The sequence below is a fragment of the Harmonia axyridis genome, chromosome 6 (assembly GCF_914767665.1).
Source record: "Harmonia axyridis chromosome 6, icHarAxyr1.1, whole genome shotgun sequence".
Lineage (NCBI taxonomy): Eukaryota > Metazoa > Arthropoda > Insecta > Coleoptera > Coccinellidae > Harmonia > Harmonia axyridis.
In genome coordinates, this window is record NC_059506.1 from 30,823,637 (window position 1) to 30,851,438 (window position 27,802).

General features: G+C 36.6%; 1 protein-coding gene across 2 annotated transcripts in view; it reads left to right on the top strand.

Annotated features, from left to right (window-relative positions):
• The window catches only part of LOC123681735, a 42,857-nt gene extending 15,289 nt beyond the window's left edge, over nt 1-27,568 (top strand). For both annotated transcript variants that reach the window (XM_045619992.1, XM_045619991.1), the window contains exons 5-7: nt 22,460-22,627; nt 22,793-22,983; nt 26,781-27,568. In XM_045619992.1, coding sequence (XP_045475948.1) covers nt 22,460-22,627; nt 22,793-22,983; nt 26,781-27,228 — 807 coding nt within the window. In that variant the 3' untranslated portion in view covers nt 27,229-27,568. The remainder of the gene's footprint in view (nt 1-22,459; nt 22,628-22,792; nt 22,984-26,780) is intronic.
• The last annotated feature ends 234 nt before the right edge of the window (nt 27,569-27,802 follow it).

The following is a 27,802-nucleotide window of genomic DNA, read 5'->3' on the forward strand; positions in this document are numbered from 1 at the left end:
TGGAGGCCAAATCTGGCGAATACGGTGAACGCAGATGCAATTTGAAGCCCAATACATGCAATTTTGCCATTGTTTTCATTGATTTGTGACACGGCGCATTGTCTTGATGAAACAGCACCCTTTTTTCTATTCGAATGGGGCCGTTTTTTAACGATTTCATTCTTCAAACGATCCAATAACGCTATATAATTATCCCTGTTGATGGTTTGGTCTTTTTGGAGGTAATCAATGAATATTATACCTTTCGCATCCCAGAATAATAATGCTATAACCTTGCCAGCTGACTGTTGTGTTTTTCCTCGCTTTGGATTCGGTTTATCGTGTGCAGTCCACTCAGCTGACAAATCATCGATGAATAAGGGGTTCTCACATAATTTCTCTGAACAATAATCTACATTTCAGTATTTTAATTTGCTACTGAAAAAAAAATTATAAGTTTGTTAACTTTTCGTTTTTCACAAAAGAATTCATGATATGATATCCTCACAAATCAATGATTCATTTTAAAAATATTCGTAGAAATAATCCTACGAAAAATAATTACAAAAGTGGCACAACTCTAATTTTGTGGAAATTTCTAATAAGACTCCTTTCGACGAAAGTTGGAACTATTGTAATATTCCTAACTTCTACTGATCATTCGATCTTTCTGTCCTTCCCCCAGTATCTCGGAAACTAACAATATTCGTATAAGGAATGTTTAGCATAATCATTATATTTTGAGATCTAGAATCTCCAATTCAATGAAACACCCTGTATAGAATCTTATCTCGAAAGTAACCCGTACTTTTCCTGTCATCAATTTTCTCCTGCGTCCAAAATCCACCATATCAATTTTGTATTGACAGATAAGTTGAATAGAAATGGGTCTCAGATCCCTTCACCTCGATACCGACCTGATTTTAGTTATTTTAGCATGCATTATATGGTAAGCCTGAGAGCAGGGCTTACAACCGGTTTCTTTTTGGAACGAACTATCCTATTACCAATAAAAAAGCCCATGATACATTATACAATCTTTAAATAACAACCATCCAAAGATTGATTTACTATCTGCTGCTGCTGCATCCTGCAAAATGCAATTTGGCAACACAATGGCGTCCGTTCTCTCTTTCTTTTGGGGTACTGGCGATAATGCATATCGATGTCTCAATCGGGAATTAATTTCCTGTTCAATGTTTAATTTGGAATTTCAAGATTTTATTGATATGTGATGAGAACCAATGATTAAACTCATGTAATTTTAATTATATTATTTTCGTCGATGAAGGCTGAAAACTACTGCTCGTTTTGAATTATGATAACACTAAAGAAAAACCTTTCATACAAGTTATTTCAATGAGGCGACACCTCTTATGAAGGGTGTTTTTTTTCGAGGTATATAACTTTAAGTTGGCATTACTGTTCAAGATGGCAACCGATTCAACAGTTGTCAAGTGATTTATTCTCACTACGCCCATTTTATTTTGTTTAGCGATGAGGTGCACTTCTGGTTGTATGGCTACGTCAACAAACAAAACTGCCGCATTTGGAGTGAAGCTAATCCTCAAGTGTATTTCGAAACACCGTTACATCCAGAAAAACTGACTGTTTGGTGCGCTTTATGGGCTGGTGGAATCATTGGTCCGTACTTCTTCAAAAACGATGATGGCCAAAACGTTACAGTCAATGGTGATCGGTATAGAGCCATGATTACTAACTTTTTCATTCCTGAATTGAACAACTAAGATGTCCAGGAGCTGTGGTTTCAACAAGACGGCGCAACATGTCACACAGCTCGTGCCACAATCGATTTATTGAAAGACACGTTTGGTGACCGCCTAATTTCACGTTTTGGACCTGTGAATTGGCCTCCAAGATCTTTTGATTTAACACCGCTAGACTACTTTCTGTGGGGCTATGTAAAGTCATTGGTCTATGCGGATAAGCCACAAACCCTTGACCATTTGGAAGACAAAATTCGCCGTGTTATTGTCGATATACGGCCACAAATGTTGGAAATAGTCATCGAAAATTGGACGTCCAGATTGGACTACATCCGAGCCAGCCGTGGCGGTCATGTGCCAGAAATCATATTTAAAATGTAATGCCACAAGATTATCTTGCGGATAACTAAAATTCATGTCAAACGAATAATCCATCGTTGTTTCATTACAATTTAAGTTCTATAGCTCTTAAAAAAACACCTTTTATTTCCAGAATTTCGTATAAACAGAATCTTCAATTGAAAGAGAGATCTTTGATGGGACAAACAATTTCGAATAAGATTGAATTCGTCATGGATAGCTTTTGTGGCGTCAACTCCTTGTTATGGTGCAAAGTTTTTGACAATACGCCATACGCTGAATAAAAAATTGACAATATTTGAAACGTAGGATGCTGGAAGTGAAGATTACGTGCGCAGAAGTGCTGAGATATCAAGGCTTGAAGAAAGAACTAACGATGAAGTCAGACAAATCATGAACGGATTTAGATGGTTTTATCATGTTTCTAGAATGCCTGATAATCGATAGCTAGAGAAAATTTTGAGTGGATCCCTCCCGTTCGGAAAAGAAAGAACAACAAGAAGAATGGTTCAATGAGAGAAATATTTAGAAATCGGAATTTACGAGGAGATGCATTAAGCAGAGAGGTCTTGAAAAGTTAAACGGAAGTCAGCACCTAGCTATAATTTGAGTTGACAAATGTTTTATGACTTATATTTATGTCGTAATATGTTGTGAGTCTATTATTTAGTATCACACTAAGCTCTTGTCTTCATTTTCCCATTTCATGATTCTCCATCTATTCTAAGTTGATCCCTAGTTTCCTTCTCTGTAGGAGAATAGCCTGGATCTTTTTGCCGTTCATTTAAATTTCCCATTCAATGAACCATTCTTCTATATCTTTTTGTACTTCTTGTAGTATTTTGTATATGACGTCTGTTGGTCGTGTCTGATTGCTATTCCCTTATCATCTGTATATAGGGCTAACATATCTCTTTCATTGTGATGTCATATGTATAAATGTTGTAGAGTAGAGGTCCTAGACCTGAACCTTGGGAAACTGCTGCTTCTACTGGTCTGTTTGTAGGAATTCCTGTCTCTTATTATTTTGCAGTTTTCGATAGTATAGTCCGCCATCTCCATCTTGTAGGCTAGTACTTCGTGTCAGACTCGGTCAAAGGCCCTCTTAACATCTAATATCACTATGTGGGTCGTTTGTTCTACAATCCTTCAGAAATATATTCGGTAAGCCTGCAGTTCTGTGGAATGATCTCTTCTGAATTCGAATTGTCCGGGATTCAGTGTTTTTGTTTAATCATTTAGTCTTCTTGCAATGATCCTTCCGGCTATTTTTCCAAGTGATGACTGTGGACTTATTGATCTGTAGTTTTGAGTAAAGAGTAGTAGTATGAACTTTTCATAAAGAAATTCTCTTCAAGAGTCTCTCGATGGAGATAGGTATCTCGAACAAACCAGGGCGTGTTGAAGACGGTCCTGACAAATTTTTGATTTGTAACTTATTGAACTTCTTTGCTGAGGTCGTGAAAGCCCAATTTTTTGAAGCGTATTTCATATTGGGTTGGACAACATTCCTGTACAAGATAAGCTTGTTCTGAACGAACATGTTGCTGCGAAGACAATTTGGCCGAAACTATATTTTCACCCTTTCCAAGACACGTAACGAAATCATTGTTATAGAGGGTGCTCTTAAATTGGAGATACAAGGGAAAATTAAAGATTCCTCGATAATTTTAAGAAAAAAATTCCTATAAACATGGGCCCACAAAAGTTTTGTTTTAGAGCTAAGGGCTATTTCTTGAAGTACCACTTGTTTGTGATGATTATACCATTTTATCGAATCTTTGTTAATCTTCGCTGCAGAAGTACCAAAACACATTATCAATTAATTCATCACATCTTACTAACTGGATCTTCATAATAATTTGGATTTTCTTGAGGATTACTAGCGAATTGTTTGAAATTTTTCCTCAAAATCGATAGCATATACGATCTACATAAAATCAAAAGAGGTAGTATTGGATCAGAGTTTCTTTCAACATTTTCTTAAACTACCAGTGGTCCACAAAAAAAAGTTCTGTAGGAAAGAAGCGGACACTGTTCCAAGAAAAAATATTTGAAAACAAAAATTTGCTTATCCAATGATGGAAACTTCAAATTGGAATATCTAAGCCAAATTCGAGTTGAATATCTTGTGAAGGGAAGGAGCCACGAGAAAAAAAAATGAGAAAAAATCAAACTTTATCTCGAAAACAAGACGTTTTCGGGCCAATGTTTATAGGACTTTTTTTTCTTAAAATGAACTGAGGAATCTGTCACTATAATTTGTACCAACAATTCATGAACACCCTGAAAAAAAGTGGTCCTCCAAAACAACCCTGCGGAACTCCCAAATAAACTCCTCCAAGTCAGATCTCTGAAGACTTCTCTCTAACCTAACTTCAACCTTCAAATTAGAATATCTATACCAAATTCAAGTTGAATATCTTATGAAGGGAAGATGCTTCGAGGAAAAATCAATCTTTAACACTCTGTATCTCGGAAACTAAGCGTTTGCGGGCTAATGTTTATAGGACTATTTTTGCTAAAAACGATCCGAGGAATCTATAATTGTCATTTGTACCTCCAAATCCGGAACACCCCGAAAAAAAGTGGTCCTCTAATACAACCCTGCGGAACTCCCAAAATAATCAAATTTGAAGACTTCTCCACGACAAATCAACGTCGTAGAACCCCCTCAACCCCTCCCATCGTCATTTCCTGCCACATCCACGCCACCCGAAGACGTAATGTCTATATCATCTAACGCCGAATTTCCTGTCTCTCCTCCAAGACGGGCCACGCAGCTGTCCCTGGTCGGAAATCTGCGTGTGTGTGCGAACCCCGAACCCAGAGAGAGGAACCGAGGTTGTTCGGCAGGGTCTTCGACCGGCCATTCACTCCCGAATTCTGCGAGTTGGAGGCCCCTGCACTAGCGCATCAGCGGGCCCGGGTGCCCCACGGTGCGTCTTCCTCTTCTAGGCCCGCGCGACGGACAAGGACCGAGGCGGAAACATGCGGACCGGCGAAAACGCCACATGCAATTTTCATCGGTGCCGGCCAGCGGTACCGAAAATGTCGCGGGTTGGGTTTTGGTACGGATGATAAGGGTGTTTTAGCTTTAGAACCGAGTTGAAACGAAAAAAATAGTAATTATGTAACAAGTCCGGAAAATAGGGTTTTTTTGGACGAATAGACAAAAGTCTGTGAGTCTGCGAGTTTAATAAAAATATACCTACCAAGACTTTCGTATTCACAATGACACAAACGACGTGATTCTTTTCCGGCCTAGTCCGGGAAGTACGTACTTTCCGGACTAGGCCGGGAAATGCTATTCGTCAGAGAAAAAGCGTCCGGGAAGTGAGCACTTCCCGGACGGTTGCCGAAAAAATGTTTTTCTGCGATTGACAGCAAATATTGATCGAACAGACACATATAAATCAGCAAAGTATTACTTTTCATGCCTAGGCAGCAAAATGATTATTTTCAGTGCGAATAAAACATTCGACATTTTCTGACAATCAATATTGTTTGGCACTTTCCTTTCTTCTGGAGGAGTAAGTACTAAGTCGCTATCACTGTCCATAATATAAATATATCCGATATTCTTCCAAAAAACTTTTAGATATTCCATAAGTTGGCAAACTATAATTATCATGGACATATACATTTCCATAGCAACTAACCATTCCAATAATTGCGATTTCTATCAAATTTCGTTTTAATTTATCACTACAGGAAAATTTGAAAGATTGTGGGAATTGTTATCATTTGCAAATATAATATCTTACACGTAACGTTATAAACAATCGACGAAAAAATTATATGTTTAACTCGGCAGCAAAGTAGATTGACTGCCCCAGCTGAATTCCTAGCCTCGCTACGCTCGGCTAATGAACTATCAGCCGCAGCAGTCAATCTGCTTTTTTGCAGCCTAGTAAAACATTCAAATATTTTTTCTACGACTGCTACAGAATCTAGGCTTTGAATTCTCGTTTACTTGCATTCAAAACAAAATATACTTCATGTACATAGGCCTACAACTTTGATTCCGCCGTTTTTTCCGAATTTCGAGGCTTTATTGCAAAAACTGGTTATACATTTATGATTCAAAGTATTGTCCATCGCTGGCAACAACTTTCTCCCATCTTTCGGGCAGAGTACGAATCCCACGTTGAAAAAACTGGTCATCTTTTGAAGTGATCCACGAATCGAGCCAATTTTTTACTTTTTCATAAGACCGGAAGTGCTGGTCAGCCAGGTCGTGTGCCATTAGTCGAAGCAAGTGATAATCCGAGAGGGCAACGTCTGTAAAGTAAGGTGGGTGGGGTAGGACTTACCATTTCAAGTATGTCTTGACCATTTTCGCAACATGGGGTCTAGCATTGTCTACTGAAAAATCACCTTATCAAGTCTCTTGCTGTATTGCGGCCGTTTATCTCTCAATGCTCGGGTCAAACGCATTAATTGCATTTGATAACGATCGCTTGTAATTGCTTCATTTGGTTTCAACAACTCATAATACACTACGCTGAGCTGGTCCCACTTTGGAACCATGAATATTCGGTTGGCCGTCGACGTGGAAACATGGCTAGGATATCCCCATGATTTTGAGCGTTTGGGATTATCGTGATAAAACTATTTTCGTCTCCAGTCACAATGAAATGCAGAAATCCCTTCCGTTTTTGCCTTGCAAGCAGCTGTTCAGAAGCAAACAAACATCGTTCAACATCTCTCGGCTTCAACTCGTAGGGCACCCAATTTCCTTATTTCTGAATCATTCCCACGACTTTCAGGCCTTTTGGAATGGCTTGTTGCGTCACTTCCTATGATCCTACCAATTCTTGTTGTGTTTGACACGTCTCTTGATCAAGTAATGCTTTTAATTCTGGATCTTCGAAAACCTTTCCTCTTTTACCGCCAAGCTGGTCTTCGACGTCAGAATCACCGTTCTTGAAGCGTTGAAACCACTCTCATCACGTTCTTTGAGTAATACCGGCCTCACCATATGTATTTGAGAGCATTCGATGAGTCTCAGTCGCACATCCTTCATATTCAAACAGAAAATTAAAACCTTCGGCAAATGACAAGAATTTGGCTCGCTAGGTGACATGTTTCATCGAGAATAACTCCATGATGCAGACACAAATCGACTAATATTTCAATGGCGTTATGTTAACAAATACCTAAGCTTATTGTATGACATCTTCGTTCTATTTATTTCGACTACCACTTACCGCTACAGCCATCTATTGCAAAACGGTGGAAGCAAAGTTGTACACCAATAATAATAAACTATAAATAATCACTAGTCAACATTTGAATGAAAACTCAAGAATACAAAATTTTCAGCTGATGTGTTTACTGAACATGTTGAGAACCGCTGCAATCCACAAAAATCGGATTTAAAAGATGCTAAGTACTTTTATGATATGCTTCTTAATTGTTCAAATATATTATGCTAGCCATAAATAATTATAATCCTTTCGAAGAGAAATAACACACATTGGTGATTCGAAATAAATAAAAGACTACACGAAATTTCGGGCAGCTGTCCTTGATCTCCTTGAGGCACTTCTTGCACATCTTGCAATGGAAAATCCGTGCTATTGTGCAACGAAGCATCGATCTTCGTTGCTTTTTCGATGATCTCACTGCATTCGATTCGTACTCGATGTTTGGGAATTAACAACGAAATATATGCTCTCTTAAAAATGGGTGTACAATTTCACAACAATTGTCAACCTAATATATACAAATTGGTGGTGGAATAGGTGCAGCACCAATCTTGCGTGAAAAATGTACACATTTTTGTGTATCTTTGATTGTGTAGTAATTCTATGAAAGTGCTTCATTTTTACAGCTATTAGTCTTCAAAAAAGTACATAATATTTATGCACTTTTGGGATTGAAGGAAAAGTATATAAATTTTGTTAACTTCTTCTTCGAAAATTGGCATCTAACGGTTTCAGTTCAAGAGATCCCATAACTTGACATGGAATTTGCACCACCCTGTGCATACTCGGTTTTATCTAGAACAGAAAACATCGAATAATGAATGAAATGTTGATGTGAAGGAAACCTCAATACACTGTTTGTTATTGGAGAGTTTAATGAACGTTTTTATCAATTATCTTTGTATTCAAATGTATTTCCTCAATATATCTGGGATCGATGAAGCTATTCACTTTGATTGCAAATCGAAATCAATAACTGACCGAAATATTTTCAATAATAATAGCATTGCACCAATAATGAGTTTAACAATAAGAGAATCGATGAAAGCATGTATGGAAAATTAATCATGCTAATTCTGATTGGCATTACTGATTGCTTTGCAAGTTTTCGAAATGATTTATAAGTCAGTCTGGAGTAGATACGGATTTTTTGGAAAAACTAATAACAGTTAAGCATAAAATGCAGTCTGAGACGGAAATTTTCGCTTTCTGTTTGAGGAATATTTTCGAAAATTTACTGCCAACATAACTATAAAAAATAAAGTGATATCTAACTACCTATGATGATAACTATAAAAAATAAAGTGATATATCGGCTAGTTTAACGAGTGGAATAGGTAATTGAAGCTGATACTTCAAGTCTATTAGTCTGAACACTCTTGCGATACTTTGAAATATCAGAATAGTATAATTCGACAATCATATATTTTAAATCAATATTATTTACTTTACCGTCAACGTAAATTTTACTATATCTAGCATACAGGACAGGTTGATGATTGGGTAAATGAGTACCAAATTTATTTATGCATCACAGCGTACTAACTGGATCTTTATAATAATTTGGATTTTCCTGCAGAGGATTACTACAGAATTGTTTGAAAATTTTTCCCTCAAAATTGGTGGTGCATACGGCAAAACTACAGGAAAAAAAAGAGTGGAGTACTGGACCAAAGTTTTTTTTGCATTTTTCTAAACTACCAGAGTTCCACAAAAAAAAAAGTTCTGGACAAAAGAATCGGTAACTGTTCCAAGAAAAATATCACCCTGTAGATTTGCATTCAAAATCAGCATATCACATCATGATGAAATCTTTTAATTTGACTATCTATGACAAATTCAAGTTGAATTTCTTGTGAAGAGAAGGTGCTATGAGAAAAAATTAAACTTCAATACCCTGTATATCGAAAACAAAGCGTTTGCGGCTCCATGCTTTTAGGACTTTTTTTCTTACAATTTTGATAAGAAAAGCACAATCTAAGGAAAAATTTTCAGAAATTATAGCCAACCTTCCCTAGAAGACGACACCTAAAAAAGAAGTTCTTGATTCATGTAGCTTTCAAATCTTTATAATCATGATTAAATATTTGGTCCGGACCTGTTACAGCGAGATCCGAATTGGGAGAGTCACTTCCAATTGCAATTTTCGGCGTTATCGGTCTAAGTTCTTTGTCCTTGTCCTGTCCATGTTTGAATAGGTAGGAATTAGCGACAGAGAAAACGCGCTGGTCGCATGAGAGACGTGTAGAGACCAACTATACGAATCTCCAAAAGTGCAACGCTTGAAATTGAGGTCACCAAATGCACCAAGGCCATATCATTCGGCTCCACACTTCGACATCACTGTTATAAACGCTGTACAGTTGGTCCGAAATTGGCAGCGAGGAGTAGTTGAGAAACGATTGGAGATAGACGAAGAAATTTTTTTTTTGACAACTTTATTGAAATTTAGAATCTACTTTTCTTAAGCCTTAAGTAAATGTGATTAGATAAAAATAAATAGATGCACTTTTTAACTTCCACATATCCATTAAATACATGTAATAATTTGTAAATTAACCTGAAGAAGCTATCAATCAATATAGATACACCTGTACAATACTTTGATTGAAGTCAAATGGCCTAGATCGTTGTAACTTCTGTTGTTGAAGGGGATTCTGAGCCAGGTGGTCTATGAGGCTGTTGTCATGTCCTTTTTCAACTTCTACTTTGCTTCCACTGTTCTTTCTGAAAGTTGAAGCTTCATTGTAAAAATGGTTATACATTTATAATTCAAAGTATCCATCGCTGGCCACTACTTTCTCCCATCTTTCCGGCAGCGTACGAATCCCGCGTTGAAAAAACTGGTCATCTTTTGAAGCAATCCACGAATCGATCCAATTTTTTACTTCTTTATAAGACCGGAAGTGCTTGTCAGCTAGGCCGTGTGCCATTGATCGGAACAAGTAATAGTCCGAGGGAGCAACGTCTGGAGAATACGGCGAGTGGGGTAGGACTTCCCATTTCAACGTTTCCAAGTATGTCTTGACCACCTTCGCAGTATGGCATCGAGCATTGTCATGCTGTGGAATCAGTTTATCTCTCTCGTTATATTGCGGTCGTTTGTCTTTGAATGCTTGGCTCAAACGCATTAATTGCGATCGATAACAATCGCCTGAGATTGTTTCAGTCGTTTTTACAACTCATTATACACTACGCCCAGCTGATCCCACCAAATACTAAGCATAAACTTGGAACCGTAAATATTCGGTTTGGCCGTCGACGTGGATACATGGCAGGGATATCCCCATGATTGTATGCCCTTGGGATCATCGTAATGAACCCATTTTTCGTCTCCAGTCACAATGCGATGCAGAAATACTTTCCGTCTATGCCTTGCAAGCAGCTGTTTACAAGTAAACAAACACCGTTCTACATTTCTCGGCTTCAATTTGAACAGCACCGTATTTCCTTATTTCTGAATAATTTCCATGATAATCAAAATTAAGATAGGAAAGGTAGACAAACAGTTAACATGAATTGAATGAACTGAAAAAACTTATTATTTCAAAATACAAAGCAGTATTTCTGCTTCAAGAAAAAATTGGGTAACTTTTGAACAATCTGTGGAAAGCTAATGTGAAAGTTCGACCAAATTTCGAAGTACTTAATATGATTCAAAAATATAGTAATTACATGATTGATCAATTTTTATGTTCACACTTCAACATTGTTTGTATGAACTTACCTATACAAACAATATTTTTTCTCAGTTACCACTTTGAAGTAACCCTCTACAAACTTTTGGAGTGTCCAAAATTCCCAAAAATGGTTCTGGTTGAGCTATCAACACAAATACTTACAATATTCTTTTTGAATTTTCTATGCTTCTTAAGGAATGATCAGCTTGAAATATCCTAAAATTATCTAGTTTCTACGATATTCGTTATCAGAGAGTTGAGAAAATACAATTGAAAAATGAAAAATACATATCTTCTGACAAAATAATACTCGTATGTATGCTTTCAGCAAATAAAGAAAAAAGCTTCAAGCCTGAATACATCGTACAATAATAATATTCTAGAGAAATTTTTATCCGTGGTAATCAATTTCGGAGCAGCTGTATATCGAATATGCATTATTCTACTGATTTTGACAAACGCCGGTTCTTATTGCATCGCTAAGGCTATGCAACTTGCACAGGATAGTCTAGATTTCTTGTTCACCTTCGAAAATAATAACATGAAAGTTTGGTAATTTGGATTTCTTTAGAGTTGCATATGACAAGGACTCGTGATTATTTCGCAGGAAATAAAATAAAATTATTGTTTTAGTATTACGATAATGATGATTTTGTATTTGATTTGGTTTTTAACAACCAGTATTCGATAGTATTCTGAACTAATGAACAGTAGGGAAAACCGAGGGGCAAACAAAGGAAGGTCATTAGCGTAGATGAGAGGGAGTGCAAGAAGTTTTTTTTTAATCGCTAAGAAAAACTCTTTTGTTTTTGAGAAAATTTGGTTTTCCTAATAATATCAAAACTACGAACATGGTCATGTGATATGCTCTTTTTGAATGCAAATCTACAGGGTGATTTTTTTTAACAGTGCCGCTTCTTTCGTACATTACTTTTTTTTTTGATGGACCAATAGTAGTTAAGAAAAATGTTGAAAGAAACTTTGATCCAATATTAAACCTTTTGTTCGGAAAATTATATCATGCATATACATATTTATTTTTCAATAGAAGTCATCTAATTTTTTTCCATCCAAAAGAAATTAGTGATTAAGGAATGAATACTGAAAACCTCATATGAAACGATGGTGTCCAAAGTAAGACATAGCTTTTAGTTCAGTCAACAGAAGTTAATCTCGGAATTTGAGAAATCCAACTAAAAATTTTTGAAACATTATATTTTTACATCCTAAAAGTTGTCTCCTTCTGGTTGTTGCAGTTTCTTTGTCAGTTAGTATTAGGCCAATTGAAAAGTCCTCGGTCTAATGCACAGATGGCGGTGCTAGTATTAAATACATATGATTTTTAGTTAGTACCAACTTTCGAACTATACGTGTCAAAATTTGACAGCAGTCCAACCATTAGTTTGTGAGATATTAGGTTGTGCGTGTAGCTACTTTTGTTATTTGAAAAAAGATGAAAAAAAAAGAATTTCGTGTACTGATAAAATATTGCTTTTTGAAGAGAAAAAATACAGTTGAAGCAAAAATCTTGGTTTAATGAAGTGTTTCTAGCGTCTTCACCAGGAAAATCAATCATCATTGATTGGTATGCTAAGTTTAATCGTGGTGAAATGAGCACCGAAGAAGGCGAACGCAGTGGACGCCCAAAAGGGCTGTCACTGGCGAAAAAAAAAAAAGTTCACAAAATAATTTTGAATGACCGTAAAGTGAAGTTGATCGAGATAGCAGACATTGTGAGGATATCATCTGAACGTGTACATCAATATCATTCACGAATATTAGTACATGAGAAAGCTGTGTGCAAAATGGGTGCCGCATCAGCTCACAATCGATCAAAAGCAATAACGTGTTAATGATTCTGAGCAGTGTTTGAAGCTGTTCAAGTGCAATAAACCTGAAATTTTTCGTCGATATGTGACAATGGATGAAACATGGTTCCATTATTTCACTCCGGAGTCCAATCGACAGTCAGCTGAGTGGACTGCACACGATGAACCGAATCCAAAGCGAGGCAAAATACAACAGTTAGGTTATGGTATCAGCATTCTGGGATGCGCGTAATTTTCATCAATTATCTCCAAAACAGCGATTATTATATAGCGTTATTGGATCATTGAAAGGATGAAATCGTTAAAAAGCGGCCCCATTTGAAGAAAAAAAAAAGGCGCTGTTGCCGAAACTGAGGCCTATTTTGAAGCGAAAGACAAATCGTACTAGAAAAATGGTATAGAAAAGTTGGAAGATCGCTATAATCGCTGCATCGAAGGCAAGTATGTTGAATAATAAAATCGAATTTTGCCAAAAAAATGCATTTTACTATGGTAGACCAAGGACTTTTTAATTGGCCTGTTGTGTGGATTTTGAAACAACTTTAAGGATGTCCAAATACAAGTTTATAAGACTTTAGAGCTGTGTATTTCAAATTCTATGATTGGTATCTACTTGATTTTTACTAACTTGACTGAACTATTACTTTTATTTTTGAATTGACCGCGGAACGTCGCGCACGCCACTGCAAACCGTACCTCATCAGACAAAGGAACGACCCAACGGGCTAATTACCAGCCCAAAAAGTGAATATCTGTGACTGGCAAGGTACTGACCGGTAATCGGTTTTTCGGATGGATTTTATGTGCAGCGCAATAATAAGGCTTTAATTGCGTTATTTCAAAACTGCAGCTATATTCGCTATTCTGGCACCGTAGGACGTTGACTTCTCTACCCGCTGCTGCTGCACAGTTTAGGACAACTTTCGGCCAAAAAAGGGACAACAAAAGGTCGGGTTCTTTCGCACAGCCACGGTTCAAGTGCTTTATTGTCGGTACCAGTTCGCAGAAGTGCCAAGAGGACAATACACTACCACGCCATTACGGGGACGGTGTGGTAGATCTTTGACTTATGCTGATGAAGATGTTCGCGAGATGGGATTCCGTCCTTACGTCGACATCTGAGAGGTTTCATTGATGATAATGATGCTTTTATGAGGATGCCTCGGAAAATTAGGGTTTTGCGCGCGGAAATTGAATAATATTGCGTAATAATTTTTTTTCTACATTCATGCAAAAAGCAAAATTTTATTGAACTATATTTAGTGGAAAAAGAAGTTCTTCATTGCACTAGTGCAATCAAGTTTTTATTGAACTCATCTGTCATTCTACTTCAACGTGCTGATGGAAATCGTCGACAGTAGCGGAGGGATACGTAGAGGAATCACATGCAAACAAACTCAGTGTTGCAAAATTAATATTTCAGCCTGAAGGAAATAACGATGTACAGTTACCAAGTACTAGTACGTTTACAGCAGTAACAACGCAAGACGTGGATTTAAAAAGTACTTCACTACGAAATATTCATATTGAAAATTGCACAAATTGTTCATTCACTTTCAACATTGGGGGTAAAAATAAAGTTTGAGTTAAATTGTTCGTAACGTATCTATTAGTTCCTGTTTCAATGCAAATCGATATCAATAATAAAGTATTCAAGTTGCCCTTTTAGAGTGGCGCCCGCGTGCGGTGCACGCGTTGCACGCGCGGTTGCGGGGGCCCTGTTCTAGGCATCTCCTCTAACAGCTGGTTTGTTGTAAAATTAAAAAAAAATACAATAGGACTACAATATTTAAACAATAATTGTTTGAATGAAAAAACCTTCCCGCTCTTTTTTCTCTGAATTCAATTATTGACTCCTGGCTTTACTATCTATGTTTCACCAAAAATATGTAAAATTTAAACAGCTCCTTCAGGGTGTTGCAGTTTCTTTGTCAGTTAGTATATTTTAATTTGTTCTAGACCGATGCATACTGCTTCGATTCTTTCAATTCTTTCTTTTCAACAGCTCAAATATTTCCAACATTTTCACTTTTGCCGGCCGAAAAGCGGCTTCATGCATTTTTTTTCCCTTGGTGAATAATCTAGTATTTTTCCCTTCCACTATTTCATCTACAAACATAGCAACTATCTAACGTCATCTCACGTGAGAAGATTGGGAAGAAGATATTTCTAAAAATACCTCACATTATGAATTATGATTGTGTATTTACATTTAGAAGGTTGGTATGTCTCTTGTTGACAGCTGATATAAATTTCAAGACATTCGCTTCGTTGAGATAGAAATGAATGCAGTGTGCACCAAATATCTTATTGTGATGCAGATCGATGAATCATTTCACCAAGAGAAATTAGAATTACTTGAGTAATATGATATTTATCCATATCATAACAACTATACCAGATTTAAGTAGTCAAAACATTGGCAACTGAAGAAATCAGAAGTAGTTTCGTTGAAGCAAGTTCATGTTAGAAAGAATTTCATTACTCACGTGAAATCTTATTCAAAAGGAAAATAAATCATTTTGAATTCCGGAGCGTATGACTGAAATGCAGTGTGAATGATACTTATTTACGTTACTTGTAAAAAAGTCCTACTGAAGGAATTTGATTTACACCATGATAAGACGTCATTTTCCGAGAAAGTGCATAAAATTTGGGTTTTATGTTTCTCCAGTTGATGCTAGTTTTATGGTCGATCTCAATTTAGCCACTCCGGGGTCTTAAAGTGCTTTCCTGGAAATGCAACTAACAAAGTAGGTTTAGAATGGAATAATTCTACTTTTTAAATCGGTTTTAACAATCTAAGTTTTTTAATAGGCTAAATCCGTCCAATAGTTCCAAACTGATAACCACCTGAAAATTTGTTTTCCTAGTTAATTGAATATAGATTCAATTGATATTCTTCTTGAATTTTCCATGGTTCTGATTATGAGAGCAAATTGAAATTTTACACAAGGCTTGTAAAAAAAAATTATACCAACATTCAAAATCTTATTTCTGCCAGTACAGGGTAATTTTTTCATTATTCTTTTTATTATTATTCTTTTATTTTCCATGATGCTCGTCTGTTCAGGGCGTAGGTACAGTATCTTTCTCACTAGGTTCCTCAGTGCAGATTCATTTCGATTCTATTCGAAAATCGATTGATCGATTCTTTCAATTTTTGGAGAGAACCTTCTTATGGCAATTTAGAATTAATTCACAGATATTTTTCACACAAGAAATTGTTTAAGAAAAAATAAATTTATAGGTTCTCGTGTATTTCAATTTGGAAATTCAAAATATCAATACATGGAAATATTATCGAATAAGAAAGCGATAAATGACAATTGGCGCAAAGTAATTTGAAGTGTCTAGTGAGGGAGTCTTATAATCCTTTTTAATCTAGCTGAAAAAAATGAATGAAGTGTGACGTAATAATAGAGCGATTCATTCAGGAAACAGGGTGTTTTTTTTCGAGGTATATAACTTTAAGTTGGCATTACTGTTCAAGATGGCGACCGATTTAACAGTTGTCAAGTGATTTATTCTCAGTTTGGTTTGACAATTCATCATAAATAGACTCACGCCTGAACAACGCTTGCAAATAGTGCAATTTTATTCCCGATTTTCATAAGCGAATTTTGTTTAGCGATGAAGCGCACTTCTGGTTGAATGGCTACGTCAACAAACAAAACTGCCGCATTTGGAGTGAAGCTAATCTTCAAGTGTATGTCGAAACACCGTTACATCCAGAAAAACTGACTGTTTGGTGCGCTTTATGGGCTGGTGGAATCATTGGTCCGTACTTCTTCAAAAACGATGATGGCCAGAACGTTACAGTCAATGGTGATCGGTATAGAGCCATGATTACTAATTTTGTCATTCCTGAATTGAACAACCATGATGTCCAGGAGCTGTGGTTCCAACAAGACGGCGCAACATGTCACACAGCTCGTGCCACAATCGATTTATTGGAAGACATGTTTGTTGACCGCCTAATTTCACGTTTTGGACCTGTGAATTGGCCTCCAAGATCTTGTGATTTAACACCGCTAGACTACTTTCTGTGGGGCTATGTAAAGTCATTGGTCTATGCGGATAAGCCACAAATCCTTGACTATTTGGAAGACAACATTCGCCGTGTTATTGCCGATATACGGCCACAAATGTTGGAAAGAGTCATCGAAAATTGGACGTCCAGATTGGACTACATCCGAGCCAGCCATGGCCTCATGGTCATATTCCAGAAATCATATTTAAAATGTAATGCCACAAGATTATCTTGCGGATAAATAAAATTCATGTCTATCGAATAATTCATCGTTGTTTTATTGCAATTTAAAGTTCTATAGCTCTATAAAAAAACACCCTTCAATTGAAAATCGAGAAAAGCTTCATATGGCAATTTAGAATTTATTCACTAATTTTTTCCACAAAAGAAATTTAAAAAAAAAAAAAATAAATTTATAGGTTCTCGTGTATTTCAATTTGGTAATTCAAAATATCAATACATGGAAATATTATCGAATGAGAAAGCGCTAAATGACAATCGGCGCAAAGTAATTTGAAGTGTCTAGTGAGGGAGTCTTATAATCCTTTTTAATCTAGCTGAAAAAAATGAATGAAGTGTGACGTAATAATAGAGCGATTCATTCAGGAAACTACAACACAAGTATCGATTATCTGGTTTCCTCGAGACGTCTTATATTCCAATTTCAGAAACTCCAATTCCACTTCAAAGGTTGCTTGATAATAGGAACCCTCAAACTCCAACTATATCTGGAACCAATTCCAGGTACAGTTCAAACGTCACAAAATTCAATAGAACGAAGAAGTGAAACTTGACAGTTCTGCCGATTTCGTGGCGTTTTTTCCCAAGTCGATAAGACCTCCTGGCTAGATGTTATCGTAAAAAGAAGAAATTCGTAGACTGCGTATATACGGTATCGTATTCTTGCGATTGAACACGCCATACGAAGTCGTTGGCAAAGAGTGGATATATCAAATTCTGGATTCGAACGAGTATGTCACCTGACTCGGATTTCAGTAAATCACATATCAAATTCACTCGACCCGATAAAAACTGCTTATTGAAGTCCATTGGAAAATGAGGATCACTTCAAGGTTGCACTTTAGGATCTCTACGATCGTACAGAGCTTTCATCTCTTTTTAGTTTTTTTCTCGTCTATTTTTTTTTAATTGATTTCAGCAAATATAAATTGGAATCCAGATTGGGTAAATTGCAATTCAGAAATAGTTAATTGTAATTCAGAATTGCTTATTTCGGGGTATCGCTTTTTCGTGGGGATTATTAAAACATTGATAGATGACAGACGAGAACTTTATTGTGGTACATCCCTTGGACATATCCTTGAACACTCAACTAACTCAACTGGTCATCACCTCCTAACTTACTCCACTGAACATAAAATCATATTTGTGAATTTCTTCTTCCTTTTCTTATTCTCTAAGTTGTATGGCTGCGCAATGGTATCATGGTACCTGGTCACTAATTAGGGTAGGGGAAAGATATTCTCTATTGTATCTTTCTGATAACCTTATGAATGAGAAAGTTGTATGCACAAGTAGCACGAAAGACCTATCACAATACCCTGGTAGCCAGATCTATGTAACACATATGTTGCATGTTGTACTTCAATTGGAGAAGGTGTATGTATGTAGTATCCCAGATACTAGAACTGTCAGATTAAAGTTACGCAAACCTTTATGGATCAAGAATTTTCTTCAATCTAATGAAAGTGACAAGAAAATTTGGCGTTCGGAATGGAATTCTTGTAATGTCTTCAATAAAAGTCTTATCGTTGTTCCTTCAGAGAAAGTTCTAGGTTTCAATCTTCCTAGGAACATTTGGTGTATTTTAAATCGACTTAGGACTGTTCATGGTCCTTGTAATAGTATGTTCTTCAAATGCCATTTCATTGATAGCCCACTATGAGAGTGTGTAGAAGAAACCATTGACCACTTGGTGGATACTTGTCCAATTTATAAATTTCATGGTAGCTTTCAGTTTCAGATTCTTTTTTAAAATGGGTAACTTCATTCATATCAATATAACGGAACTAATATTTAGTACTCCTTTCTGGTTATTTTTTTGTTTGTTTTAGGATTTAATTATAAATTTGTCAAAAAAGTATGGAGAAGATTTTGTTTTGGATGAAGATGAAACCCTTCAATAAATATATGTTAGCTTATTGTGTAAATAAATAGACAAACCAGTCACTTCACCTATACAGGGAGACAGAGTTTTGGCTGAGGTTTTTATCTGTGCTCTTGTATTTTACGTTTAAATGTATGTTGCCCAGTTTACATTTCCTCTACTAAGACTGAGATTACATCTAAACATGCTTTGTTGTTTGCAGTTGAGAATTTTTTGTAATGCTCTATCTCCAAAGAATATATATATAGGTATCACACATGGTAAATTTTCTGGTTTTTGGAATTGTTAGAACTTAAAAAATGGAAATTTTCGGGTACAAGCCAAGAGGACATCAAAAAAATTCCAATTGCAGACCAATGGTTCGGAAAGCAATCGTTGCCAAAAAAAATAATTGTATATTAATAAGGAGACTCTCTAGTTTCCATATATGATATCTACAGGATCTGAAGCGTTAAGGAAGTAAACTTTCCATTAAATACTAGTCCTATTAATGACAACAACGTCACCAGCAACATAAAATATTCCAGATCGTTAAAAGCAATTGATGCATCAGCCATCCAAGGCAGTCTGGAGTTTCCCGACCAAACAATAAAACATGTGAATATTCAAACAACAGCTAATGAAAGTAAAAGTTCATTAGAACCTTCGCATCAAGTGACTCAGCCGGCTATTCACAAGTACAAAGTACGTCCCTGACCTTGAATTAGGCAGAACCAGGCTCAAAATAAATACGACTGCGTTTTCGTCTAGTCACTATTATTGCATAGATAGCAACATAATGCTCAAAACACGGGTTTAATAACCGAAAGAAATGCATTCAGCTTTTTACCACTCAGTCAGGTCGTCTGTCTCTGTTCAATCGATAGGTAGAAAGAGATGAAACTAGCGAACGTTTAGTTTTGTTTTGGGACATTTGACATTCGCAAAGTCAAATAGCCGTAGTCTAAACAAGGACGGCAATAGAAAAATGCAATGAATTTTTGACCCAATCATATAATGCTGTTTTTAATTTGGATGCTATTGCCCACTCCGCGCCAGTGGCGTGGTAAAGGTTGCCGAGTGTGACATGCTGAGGATGATGGGGGTATTAGAATTGCAAACAAATTTGGGTCTTATCACATGTGGGTATACGGTTATGCCTAGATCGCATTTGATTTACTGGGAGTTGATATTTAGTCGGATCCACATGTATTGTTTGAATGGTCTTAGGTTTTTGAAAATAAAGAAAGTGTAAAATATTAGATAATCTATCAGCTGAAAGTATTTACAGATTGTACATGAATATTGCCTTTAGACCAATAAATAAAATATCATCGTTGTTATTCGATGTAGAAGATTGAACCCCAAAAATGAGTACTTATTAGGTAGAAGTTTATGTAATACATAGGCGTACAACTTTATTTCCGCCGTTTTTTTCTAAATTCGAGGCTTTATTGTGAAAAACTGGTTGACCACTTTCGCAACATGGGGTCGAGCACTTGGATGCTGTAAAATCACTTTATCATGTCTCTCGTTATATTGCAGCCGTTTGTCTTCCAATCTCAAATTCCAGGCTCAAACGCATTAATTGCGTTCGATAACGAACGCCTGTGATTGTTTCAGTCGGTTTTCACAACTCATAATACATTACGCCGAGCTGGTCCCACCAAATACTGAGCATGACCTTAGAACCGTGAATATTCGGTTTAGCCGTCGACGTGAAAGCATGGCCGAGATATCCACATGATTTTCTGCGCTTGGGATTATCCTAATGAACCCATTTTTTGTCTTTAGTCACAATGAGATGCAGAAATCTCTTCCGTTTTTGCCTTGCAAGCAGATTTTCACGAGCAAATAAACGTCGTTCAACATCTCTCGGATTCAACTCGTACGGCACCCAATTTCCTTGTTTCTGAATCATTGCCATGAATTTCAGGCGTTTTGAAATGGCTTTTTGCGTCACTCCCAATGATCCTGCAAATTTTGTTGCGTTTGGCGCGAGTCTTGATCAAGTAATGCCTACAACTCGGCATCTTCGAAAACCTTCTCTCTTCCAACGATATGCTGATTTTTTACGACAAAATCACCGTTCTTGAAGCTTTGAAACCACTCTCGGCACGTTCTTCCACTAATAGCGGCCTCACTGTAGGTATTTGAGAGCATTCAATGCGCCTCAGCCGCAGATTTCTTTATGTTAGAGCATAAAATTGAAACCTCTCGCAAATGACGAGAAGTTGGCTCGTAAGCTGAATTTCTTACCAGGATTTCTTTCTCACCATCCTACCTTTGATCTCGTATTCTTCATCAATATGTCTAATTGAATTTTCTGAGACCGCTCTCTGCTCAAAATTTACTTATTTTGGAAATTGGAAAAACTGTTTTTGCACTTTTCCTCCGAATTTGTACGTCAATAACTTTAGATGTCAGCCAATAAGAATATTATAATATAAAAACTGTACTAGAAAATCTTCATCAAAAAAAATTTTTCTGTTCTTAACTTTACCTCTAAAGAATCCGAATTTGGGGAAATATTACAGTACAGAAAATAACTTGAACCGAAAATGGAGATTACATAATTCATCGAATGTATCAAATTCTGAAACAATAATTTGGTCCCGGCCTTCTAGATCGTTCATTATGTTAATAGCGAAATCTGCCCATTGACTTAATAGGCATTCTCCAGATGTAGAAGATAATTTGAACATTAAATGGCAGTTTGTGGCACATTTCTACACGCACACGTATAATTTCCAAATTTTAGCGCATTATTTTGTAGTGATAGTTTATAATTTTGAGACTTTTCGATGGTCGTTTGTTAATTAACTGACTTAAAATGGAGAAAAACAAAGAATTTGTCGTCAAAGACGCTTATTATACCATAAATAATAAATATACTGCGTGACATAAGAAATGCAGTACCCAGAAGGCGTTGAAATTTTTTAACGAAATTTGGCAAAAATGTTCAACTAGTTGAAGATTTCATTTACATGAAATTCAAAATGATTCAGTAGCCAAGAAAAATTTTACGTTTACTTGTTACAATCGGAGTAATCTGGTATATTTCTTGAAATATTATGGAGCTTTCGGTTCTTATGTTCTTGAATTCTTCTGTGTTTTTGAGCCTGCTGTTGAGATTGCAACAACATAAAATTTATCGACAGCTGAGGGATTTCGACAGAGGGCGCTTTATTGATTAAAATTAAGTGGTTTTTCATTCAGAGAAATTTCCATTCCTCCTTGGTGTTTCATTTTTTCAACACAAAGTATATTCAGTGCTGCTAAGTGCATATGTTGGGATGCCATATCAATGTGTACTTCTGCGAATATTCGTATCTGGCGTCAATTCAGTAGTCATCTCTGAACTGAACCAATTATTTTGAACACGCCTACGTCTACTTCTTTTCCTCAAAGCGATGTGAGAAAAAGAAATTGTTCGAATGACGGCATCATATTATTTTTATTATATTAATGGAATTCCATGAACAATATCAAGACGTATCGTTGCCAATACTGATACACATTCTTTTTCAGGTTTCATGTGATACTCACTTAGACATGAGTACCGAAGAAGTAGAAATATGTGATAGTACAGTTGTAAATACTAGTCAGGTTAGGAGCAACCACTCTAGTACCAATGGAAGTATAATAACAATGACTCTGAAGAATAATCATCTCATTGTTGAAACTGAGGAGAGAAATGTAAGTTCCAGCATAGAAGAGGCTCATTAGAAATAGAAAGAATTTTTCATGTAGAAAATAAGACCAAGTGAATCTCCACATTATATATTTAGTTCTCAAATTGAAATCTTGAAGTTATTGCAAGAAAATCATAGAATATATAGATAATAAAATTTTTTAATGCAGGATTTGGAGGCAGATAGTCGAGAAACAACAATGAGGTATTCTCCAGGTGCTAGAGATGGAATATTTATTGTGGAAGTTCAACAAGGGATGAGAAGTAGTCCTACGAGCACCTCAAATGCGTCAACTTCCAATTTTAACATAGCTGTGAACATGAGTAACCAATGTGCCGTTGTGCATAACAATGCTGATAGGTGAGCTAAGAAACTTTCAAGATTTCACTCAAATGAAGTGATGTAGGGGACACAGTAGTTTGCATGCAGTTGTTCACCATTTCCTTTTAATTATCATTATTTTGATTTTTAAGATACCAGAGCATTGTTACGTATCCGTTATAAACTTATCCAAATTATAAACTTTGTTATTAAATTCAAATAAGTCATTTTTGATAAATGTCGTATGGTTCAAAAGTCTAACCAAATTTACAAAATGTAATTTCTGCAACACTTCCTTCGATTTTAAGATCTAACCTTATAATAAGGCTGAAGATTTTACTTTGAACTTGATCATAGCAGTAGCATCCTACTCATGGAAGTCATTAATTAATTCTTCTATTTTCCGTAGAGCATGTAACGGGTGTTTTTTGTCGAGGTATATAACTTTAAGTTGGCATTACTGTTCAAGATGGCGACCCATTCGACAGCTGTCAAGTGATTTATTCTCAGTTTGGTTTGGCAATTCATCATGAATAGACTCACGCCTGAAAAACGCTTGCAAATAGTGCAATTTTATTTCGAAAATAATGTTTCTGTGCGGAATACGTATCGCGCACTACGTCCATTTTATTTTGTTTAGCGATGAAGCGCACTTCTGGTTGAATGGCTACGTCAACAAACAAAACTGCCGCATTTGGAGTGGAGCTAATCCTCAAGTGTATGTCGAAACACCGTTACATCCAGAAAAACTGACTGTTTGGTGCGCTTTATGGGCTGGTGGAATCATTGGTCCGTACTTCTTCAAAAACGATGATGGCCAGAACGTTTCAGTCAATGGTGATCGGTATAGAGCCATGATTACTAACTTTTTCATTCCTGAATTGAACAACCATGATGTCCAGGAGCTGTGGTTCCAACAAGACGGCGCAACATGTCACACAGCTCGTGCCACAATCGATTTATTGAAAGACACGTTTGGTGACCGCCTAATTCCACGTTTTGGACCTGTGAATTGGCCTCCAAGATCTTGTGATTTAATACCGCCCGACTACTTTCTGTGGGGCTATGTAATGTCATTGGTCTATGAGGATAAGCCACAAACCCTTGACCATTTGGAAGACAACATTCGCCGTGTTATTGCCGATATACGGCCACAAATGTTGGAAAAAGTCATCGAAAATTGGACGTCCAGATTGGACTACATCCGAGCCAGCCGTGGCAGTCATATGCCAGAAATACTATATAATATTTAATGCCACAAGATTATCTTGCGGATCAATAAAATTCATGTCAATCGAATAATCCATCGTTGTTTTATTGCAATTTAAAGTTCTATAGCTCTGAAAAAAAAAACACCCTTTAAAATTTATAAACGTTGTTGAAAGGTGTACTGAACAAAAATAATATAAGAAATGTCATAAAGTAATACACAGTGTTGCCATTACATTTATTTTAAGTTATATGAAACTAATCAATTTTATTTTTAGCAAACTTCTTTCTTATTTTCAAGCTTTTTTTGAATTACCTCTATTAGTCATATAATTTTAGATGCTCTAGAAAAAACAATCCAACCCCTGTATTCAACAGAAAGTTTCGTTAACACCCCATTTACAAAGGAAACTCATGTGACCCCCTACTCGCCTCATAAAAACGGTGATTCGAATTTAATAATCGTATTTCAAGATTTTATCTAACAAGGAACATTTGTAGTCACACCTTGCCTTCTTCAAGCTTTATGATCAACCAGCCAATCCCCCTATTATACCAAATCTACTTCTGCAACTTCAACACACCAAAATGCTGCTTTTATTCAACCACTTATCGTCTCTCCAATCTGAAAGGTCAGGAGCCTATTTCTTGCCCCCTCAACAAAACGATGCCAAAGATCCGAGTCTTAATCTCTTTTTAATTGAACGCGGTCCGAAAAATATCTTTCACTCATTAGATTTTTAGAAACAGCACCTTGCCCAGCAGAACCACCAGGTGCACCAGTTACCAGTCTTTTCAATTTGCAAGAGTGCAGACGTGCCTAGTGTTATGTAACGGACAAGTCGATTTGGCCAAGTCCCTAATTGAAACACAGCAGGCAATCGGACTGCTGATAAATGAAGTTCTTGCCACTGTCATTGCTCGCTATCAACGGAAGAAGTTATCTCTGTTCACGTTTTTGATCTGAATCCGATCCAAAACGAATTGCCTGCGAATGGTTCGTAGTAAAATTCGATTGGTATATAAACAGGCAGTAAAATATGACGTGGACGGCCTTATTTGGTGTTTGCGACCAAGTCGGTAGGCGATTCTGTGTTTTATCGATGCACCTGTCTTCTCTCATTGCTAATCGAAGATCCAGGATGACGAAATCGATTTTTGTATTTGGATTGATGAGATCGGAATATTTCAGAAAGACTTGAATCTTACTGAGTTGTAATAACTATGAATTCTATTTTGATTCCAATAAATATTTTAGCCATCTGAAAGCTTGATAATTATATAATCCAAATGCACATCTCAATAAGCTTTGACATTTTTTGAATGTGGAATTAATAATCTCTAGCAAATGTAATGGACATCTTCATAAAGTTGAAGAAACTCTATAGAAACTTGAAAAATGTATCTAAATTAAAGTGGTATAAGTTTCGAGCCTTGTGTATCTCTAGCCTTTGAGGAATCTAGGCATACTACTCACAGATGTCTAATATAATGGATTAGATGATATTCTAAGATGATATTAAATAATTCAATATTTCATTTTTCTTAACTAGTTAGATGGAGTGCTCGAAAGTACTGCGGTTTTTGCTTGATACTTGTAGGAGGTCTTAGTTCTAACTCACAGTATAATGAACAATCTTCATCAGCTTCACGGTACAATACCAGATCTTCCTTCATCGGGACTCAATTCTACAGGACTTTTTTATCCTCAGGTATTTTTACCTCAGTTCCTGATTACTTGGTAATAAAATACAATAAGTTATTCACGCCGAAGAACTTCTACTGTTTCTAGATGATTGGTTAATTGCTTCAGTCTTCTTCCTATAATGTATCTCTTCGAAGCGCTCCATAGAATACCTTCCAATGTGTGGACGGGCAGTAACCTGTTGAAAAATTTGATCATCCAGCACCTGAAAGAATAAAAGAGTATGTAGTTGCACCACTTCGTCTATATACTGCTGAGACCTGCTTCCATAACTGATTATAATAACTCTAGCTTCATACCTCTAATTCTAGGATAAACTGTACGAAGTGTTACAAGCTCGGTTACAAGTCTTCCTTTATTTCGAAACCATTGATCAGCTATATCTTGTACTAAAGAAATGGTCTCTTAATGTCATTCACCGAAAATGGCGATTCTGAACCTCATTTGTCTGCTTTACTGTCCACTTCCTCATCTACGACGTTCTTGACGTTTTCTAGACCATTATCTCTTTCACTGTCATGGTCTTCGACGTCAAAACCACCGTTCTTAAATCGTTGAAACCACTCTCGGCACGTTCTTTCACTAATAGCGGTCTCACCATGAGTATTTGAGAGCATTCTATGAGCCTCAGCCTTCATATCGAAGCAAAAAATCAAAACTTCTCGCAAATGACGAGAATTTGGCTCGTGAGCTGACGTGTTTAATCGAGAATAACTTTATGATGCGGACACAAATCGATTAATATTTCGATAGCGTTTTTTCAAATACCTAAGCTTATTGTATGACATCTACGATCTATTTATTTCACTACCACCGCTACAGCCATCTATTGCAAAACGGCGCAGAAGCAAAGTTGTATGCTAAGCTATGTTTATTCAACCAAACGTTCCCATTCTCATATTTTGATTTGAAATTATCTCAGTTCTAGCGAAGAAGCACAGAATGAAGAACCAGACGACCTGGGTTACACAGAAATCAGCCTTCCAGAACCAATCGGAGTAGGCCGAATCAAAACTGGTCTCACCCAGTCTAGCTCCAGTCTAAACAACCCATCGTACCACTACACCAACCAACAGTGCTACGATAACGAGGGCTACGGTTACAACTTATACAACGGCTACGTGAACGACGAGCCTCTGAAAAGAACGCATTACAACCAGAAGCTGAAGATCACGTCGGCCATTTACAAGAACCCTTCGAAATCTATGGACTTAGATGCTCCTCCTGATGGTTTTCTGCTGTCAGATATTATGGCGGCATCGGTTGCTGCTTCTGGTGAAGATAGAAAGGTCCAGGATGGCGTAAGGAAGACTCCAAGTGTGGAAGGTGATACGAAGAAGGAGATTGTTCCGTCTGTTGGTGCTAGCTAAATTTATTTTATATTTGAGGGCGAGTTGAAAATATTTTCTGCCTGGTACTTGTTATATGTTTATGTCTGCCTTATTTCCTTCAGTAACGGATCTTATTTTGATATATTTTGTCTGTACATTAGTTCAAATTCTATCCATTTATTTCACAGGAGAAATAATAAATTTTTCACACTCAATATCACCACCCAACGAACAACGATCTTCAGTTCAAATCGTCAGTTTTAAAAATGTTCCGTTTTGATCTGATCAGTCACGTGGTGGTGTTTCCTCTTAAGGAATTAATTAATCCCATATGAAAGAGCGTGTTTATATAATATTTGCTCCAGTTTGAAGCCAATAAAGTTGTACCAGGTAGAAGTTCCTCAATTTTGTCTCTTAAGTTTTGAAGATTCTTTTCGAAGAATGTAGATTGTAAGTTCAAAGATGCAATATTATTGAAGTAATTTTTGGGATACACTGAAAAATTGAAGGAACAATATTTACAGGGTGGCCTCATTTTATTCTTGATGACAGACTTATTATCTTCATCTTGAAAGACCATGAAACAGTTTACAGTTTATTCCATAAAACATCA